Genomic DNA, 6,425 nt, shown 5'->3' with positions numbered 1-6,425 from the left:
CACCAGCAGATGTTGAACTACAAGTTTCAGCATTTCCAGCCCTATTCATGCTGGCAGTTGTAGTCCCACAAGAGCAGAGCTGCCTTGTCTTGTAAAACACGGCCACTCTCTGCTTTTGTTTTTGTTTTTTTTTCCGTCCTCCATTCACCTTTGTTCTAGTTCCGGAGCCGAGTACCTGGCCTGATAACTGACAGAACCAGTTAGAGGAGCCGCACCTGGCCAGCTCCCAGTCTGAGCAGAGAGACCGACGCACGCAGCGCGCCGACAACAACATCTCTAATATTTGTAACAACTGAGAAACTATTCAACACCAAATTCTGCAAACATCGAACAAATTCTGAGCGATGTTCTGCAGATCTGTAGAGAGGTCAGTGATGGATAATCTGCAGAATGAATATATATCAGGAGGGGGGAGGGGAGGGAGCGATGTTCTGTGGAGAGGTCAGTGATGGAATATTGATCTCTTATTCTGTATATAATAATGAAATATTATCAGTGAATATATTTGGAATTGTTCTTTGTCTCCCCAGAGTGTCAGCTCCGCCTTTGAGACCATCTACAAGAAGCAGGGAATTCTGGGTCTGTGGCGCGGGGTGAACGGCGCGGTTCCTCGGGTCATGGTGGGCTCAGCTGTACAGCTGGCGACGTTCGCCAACGCCAAGGAATGGGTGAAGAAGAGGAAGGTGAGAATTTATGACCCAAATGTCAGAAATCTTCTACAAAATCTGTATATTACTGTCAATGGAGGAAATCTGCGGCTGCTTTGAAATACCGGGGACCTCTTTTTCTTTTGTTCCTCGCATCCTCCTCTTTCCTCCTCATCCTCTTTCTTCCTATTCCTTCTCACTTTTCTGTTTTCTTCTCCATCTTTCTTCTTCCTCCCTCCCTCCCTCCCTCCCTCCCCTCCCTCCCTTCCTTCCTTCTTTCCTTCCTTCCTTCCTTCCTTCCTTCTTTCCTTCCTTCCTTCCTTCCTTCCTTCCTTCCTTCCTCCTTCCTTCCTTCCTTCCTTCCTTCCTTCCTTCCTTCCTTCCTTCCTTCTTCCTCCTCCTTCTCCTTCTCTTTTCTTTCTTCCTTCCTCCCTCCCTTCCTTCCTTCCTTCTCCCTCCTTCCTCCTCCCTCATTCCTTCTCCCTTCTTCTCCTCCCTCATTCCTTCTCCTTTCCTTCCTCCTCCCTCATTCCTTCTCCCTTCTTCCTCCTCCCTCATTCCTTCTTCCTCCTCCCTCATTCCTTCTTCCTCCTCCCTCATTCCTTCTCCCTTCTGCTTCCTGCTTCCTTCTCCCTCCCTATCTTTCCTCCTTTCTCCTTCCTCCTTCTTCCTTTTCCTTCCTTCTCCCTCCTTCCCCCTCCCTATCTTTCCTCCTTCTTCCTTTTCCTTCCTTTTCCTTCCTTCCTTCCTTCCTTCCTTCCTTCCTTCCTTCCTTCCTTCCTTCCTTCCTTCCTTCCTTCCTTCCTTCCTTCCTTCCTTCCTTCTCCCTCCTTCCTCCTCCTTCTCCTCCTCCCTTCCCTCTCCCTATCTTTCCTCCTCCCTCTTTCCCTCTCCCTCTCTTTCCTCCTCCCTACTTCCCTCTCTTTCCTCCTCTCTCCTTCCTTCTCCCTCCCTCTCTTTCCTCCTCTCTTCTTCCTCCTCCTTCCTTCTCCCTCCTTCCTCTTCTCCCTCCCCCCTCCCCCCTCATTCCTTCTCCCTTCTTCCTCCTTCTTCCTCCTTCCTCCTTCTCCTTCTCCTCCTCCCTCTCCCTCTCTTTCCTTCGCCCTTCCTTCCTTCCTTCCTTCCTTCCTTCCTTCCTTCCTTCCTTTCCTTCCTTCCTCCTCCCCCTCCCCCTCCCCCTCTTCCTCTTTCTTTCTTTCTTTCTTTTTCTTTCTTTCTTTCTTTCTTTCTTTCTTCCTTCCTTCCTTCCTTCCTTCCTTCCTTCCTTCCTTCCTTCCTTCCTTCCTTCCTTCTCCCTCATTCCTCCTTCCTTCCTTCCTTCCTTCCTTCCTTCCTTCCTTCCTTCTCCCTTCTTCTTCCTTCCCCCTCCCTATCTTTCCTCCTCTCCCCTCCCTCCTTTCCTTCTCCCTCCTTCCCTTCCTCCTCCTCCTCCTCCTCCACCTCTTTCTTTCTTTCTTTCTTTCTTTCTTTCTTTCTTTCTTTCTTTCTTTCTTTCCTTCCTTCCTTCCTTCCTTCCTTCCTTCCTTCCTTCCTTTCTTTCTTTCTTTCTTTCTTTCTTTCTCTTCTTTCTTTCTTTCTTTCTTCTTCCTTCCTTCCTTCCTTCCTTCCTTCCTTCCTTCCTTCCTTCCTTCCTTCCTTCCTTCCTTCTTCCTTCCTTCCTTCCTCTCCTTCCTTCCTCCCTTCTTCCTCCCTCCCTCTTTCCTTCCTTCTCTCTCCTCCCTCGTTTCCTTCTCCCTCCTTTCCTTCTCCCTCCTTCCCCCTCCTCCTTCCCCCTCCCTATCCTCCTCTCTCCTTCCTTCTCCCTCCCTCTCTTTCCTCCTCTCTTCTTCCTCCTCCTCCCTCCTCCCTCCTTCCTCTTCTCCCTCATTCCTTCTCCCTTCTTCCTCCTCCCCTCTCCCTCTCTCCTTTCCTTCTTCCACCTTTCCTTCTTTCCTCCTCCCTCTTTCCTCCTCCCTCTTTCCTCCTCCCTCCTTCCTTCTCCCTCCTCCCTTCCCCCTCCTTTCTCCTTCCTCCCGTCCTTCTTCCTGTCCGTCCGTCCTTCCTTCCGTCCTTCCTTCTCCATCCTTCCTTCTCCCTCCTTCCTTCCTCTCCTTCCTTCTCCCTTCTTCCTTCCTTCTCTCCTTCCTTCCTTCCTTCCTTCCTTCTCTCCTTCCTTCCTTCTCTCCTTCCTTCCTTCCTTCCTTCCTTCTCTCCTTCCTTCCTTCTCTCCTTCCTTCCTTCTCTCCTTCCTTCCTTCTCTCCTTCCTTCCTTCCTTCCTTCCTTCCTTCCTTCCTTCCTTCCTTCCTTCCTTCCTTCCTTCCTTCCTTCTCTCCTTCCTCCTTCCTTCCGTCCTTCCTTCTCCATCCTTCCTTCTCCCTTCTTCCTCTCCTTCCTTCCCTTCCCTTCCCTTCCCTTCACTTCCCTCCCTCCTCTTTCCTCATCTTGCAGTGGTTCCCGGATGACAGTTGGCTGGTGCCCCTGGCTGCCGGTATGATCAGCAGTGTTGGGGTGGCGGCGGCGATGATGCCCTTTGATGTGGTCAGCACTCGTTTGTATAACCAGCCGGTGGACACTGAGGGACGGGTAAGTGAACTTTTCATTGTTCGGGGGATGGTAGTGACAATCCTGAATGGGCAGCAGTAAAGGGCGCCTGTCCCGGGGCACCATTGCAGGGTAGTAATGAACGGATCTTGGTGACAGGTTCTCTTTTAAGTTTTGGGAGAAGAACGGATTTATACCAGAGGGCAGAAGGTGCATTCTATACATTAAGATAAAAAGCCTTCTGTGTGCAGCCCCCCCTCAGCCCCCCCTAATACTTACCTGAGCCCCATTTCTATCCAGCGATCTCCACGAGTGCCTCAACCATCTGGGACTCTCCTTCCTAAATTGGCTGAGACAACACAACCATTGGCTCCCGCTGCTGTCAATCAAAGTCAGTTAGCCAATCAGGAGAGAGGGGGGGGGCGGGGCTGAACCTGGGCTCTGTGTCTAAATGTACACAGGCAGCTGCGGCTCGGGTGCCCCCCTTAGCAAGCTGCTTCCTATGGGGACACTTGTCAGGAGGGAGGGGCCAGGAGCAGGGAAGAGGGACCCCAGAAGAGGAGGATCGGGGCTGCTCTGTGCAAATCCATTACAGAGGAGGGAAGTAGAACATGTTTGTTATTTTTATGGAAAATGAGACTTTACAATGACTTTAAGAATATTTTTGTTTCTTTGTAATAAAGCTGCTGGCGTGGGGGGAGGGGAGATTTCAGGCACTAGTAACCCCCATCCAATAATTGGGGGGGTAGTAATCCTATACAGGTGTAGATAATAATTTTGTAGCCATGATTGGTGTGCTGACTCGGTGCCGGTTGTGTGTGCGCAGGGTCGGCTGTACCGCGGATTCCTGGACTGCTTTGTGAAGGTGACGCGCACAGAAGGGGTCCTCGCTCTCTACAAGGGGATTGTACCGGCCTATGTCCGCCTGGGACCGCACACCATCCTCAGCCTGCTGTTCTGGGAGGAGCTCCGAAAACTTACCTACTACTACCAACATCACTGAGCGCCGGGGCTGTGCCGCCGCGCAGAGCGGTGAGGGTTGTGTGGTGCCTGGGAACGCTGCACCCTGCCGCCGCCGCCGCCATGTTGGATTGGTCTGATTACTGAGGCTGGAGGGAGGAGGAGGAAGAGCGCCGTCCTGGGAACTGTGCAAGCTGGTGATAGGATGGACACGTTTACAGCAGGGGAGGGGACTATTTGTTGCTCCGTGGGGGTGGGGCTTTGGAGCTTAAAATATCACTAAGTCTGGGGGGGAGGGGGATCGTTGGACCCCATTGGCGGACACTGCACCCAGACTTCAGAACTGCTGCACCCCCTCTCCAGATTTCTGCTGACAATCATTAAATCCGCCCCCTGCTGTGATATCCAACCAATGGGGTGATTCTCCTGCTGATACTTTGTTATAAATTGGAGACGAACGTTTCTAATGATTTTTGGACCTGCTGATGAATATATTTTTCTGATAAATATTTTCTGTGATTTCTCCGATATTTGATATGTGAAGCCGGAATTCCGATGTATGAAAATCTGATGATTGATTTTTTTTATTTTTTTTTCCCAACAATACAAAATATTTGTGAACATCTCCAGAGATCGGATTGTGTGTCTGTGGAGGGGCACCGGGCAATACAATGTTATCATTCACTATTCTATTATTACAGAGAGAGACTAGCCGGGAGTAGGGGGGGCTACTCTTGCCAGTCCCACTATTTTATCAATAGTCCTATGATCAGGAATGGGGGGGCGGGTTCATCTTAGAAGCAGGCCACACCCACCACCTGAGATGTCATAGTGAGCTTCTGAGACTAGGAAAGTGGCGCCACCTACAATCCCATCCCACCTGTCAAAGTAGTCCCGCCCCCAGCCATGTATTCCCCACTTGCAGGAACAGGAGGCCTATGAAAGGACACTTCCTGTTCCATGCCTGACCACACCCATCAGTGGCTGTGTCTGTGAAATACTCGTCTGTAACGAGAGAGGCTGTAATGTGTGCAAGGAGAGGGGGGCAGGGAGGCCGGATTATGGGAGAGGGGGGGCAGGGAAGGCCGGATTATGGGAGAGGGGGGCAGGGAGGCTGTACTGTGTGTAGGGAAAGGGGGGCAGGGAATCTGTAATTTGTGCGAGGATAGGGGGGGCAGGGAGGCTGTATTATGGGCGAGGAGAAGGGGCAGGAAGGCTGGTTAATGGGCGAGGAGAGGGGGGGCAGGGAGGCTGGATTATAGGAGAGGGGGGCAGGGAAGCTGGAATATGGGAGAGGGGGGCGGGGAGGCTGGATTATGGGAGAGGGGGGCGGGGAGGCTGGATTATGGGAGAGGGGGGGCGGGGAGGCTGGATTATGGGAGAGGGGGGGCGGGGAGGCTGGATTATGGGAGAGGGGGGCGGGGAGGCTGGATTATGGGAGAGGGGGGCTGGGAGCTGGATTATGGGAGAGGGGGGCTGGGAGGCTGGATTATGGGAGAGGGGGGCGGGGAGGCTGGATTATGGGAGAGGGGGGCAGGGAAGCTGTAATTTGTAGCGAGGAGAGGGGGCAGGAAGGCTGGATTGGAATGGGAAAAGCTGCGCTAAACATATAGTCCAAAACAGTTGACATCAAGACAAATGAGTGTTCTTTGAAGACAAGAAGGATCATATAAAACCATAGTGTGCATCTACAAAATAAAGTGCCCAACCACCGTAGCTGTAGATTAGGCTTACTGGACGTCAAGCTTCAAAGGGCAGGTGGCTTTAAACCCAGCCTAGGCCTTTAAGCTTGCTGATGACCACAATGGGAACCGTGTTCAGATGGTGGAGATCGCTCCCCGGGACTCACGTCCGGCATCCACATAATTAGCACATTGCCCAGAAAAGAAAAGAACTGGCCATAGTGTAATAAATTCCAAGCTTTTTAATAAAAATTAAGCAATGCACTTACAAATAGGAGGCTATAATATCGCATGTAAAAGAGCTGGCTGGCATACATAAAAATGGAACCCGTCCCTCCTACTCCGCTCGCGCGGTGACGTCACTACGTGCCTTCCTCCAGACGCGTTTCGTCATCAGCAGACGTTGTCAAAGGCTGGATTGTGGGCAAGGAGAGGGGGCAGTGAGCCTGGATTATGGTCGAGGGGAGGGGGCAGGAGGGCTGGATTATGCTCGAGGAGAGGGGGCAGGAAGGCTATATTATGGGCGAGGAGAGGGGGGCCGGGAGGTTGTGTTATGTGCCAGAAGTGATCAAGAATAAGAATTGATCATTCTACAATTAAAAATCATGAAATGAA

At 51.6% G+C, this 6,425-nt stretch overlaps 1 protein-coding gene across 1 annotated transcript in view; it reads left to right on the top strand.

The window, feature by feature from the left end:
- Positions 1-4,753, top strand: part of SLC25A34 (solute carrier family 25 member 34) — a 15,026-nt gene extending 10,273 nt beyond the window's left edge. Inside the window, exons 3-5 of the mRNA XM_073601493.1 lie at positions 531-683; positions 3,076-3,210; positions 3,995-4,753. Of these exons, the coding sequence (XP_073457594.1) occupies positions 531-683; positions 3,076-3,210; positions 3,995-4,171 (465 nt within the window). The 3' untranslated portion in view covers positions 4,172-4,753. The remainder of the gene's footprint in view (positions 1-530; positions 684-3,075; positions 3,211-3,994) is intronic.
- Positions 4,754-6,425: the final 1,672 nt, after the last annotated feature.

This window comes from Aquarana catesbeiana, linkage group LG10 (genome assembly GCF_042186555.1).
Source record: "Aquarana catesbeiana isolate 2022-GZ linkage group LG10, ASM4218655v1, whole genome shotgun sequence".
NCBI lineage: Eukaryota > Metazoa > Chordata > Amphibia > Anura > Ranidae > Aquarana > Aquarana catesbeiana.
Note: the sequence above shows the minus strand (reverse complement) of the source record. Positions and strands in the feature narration are given on the sequence as shown.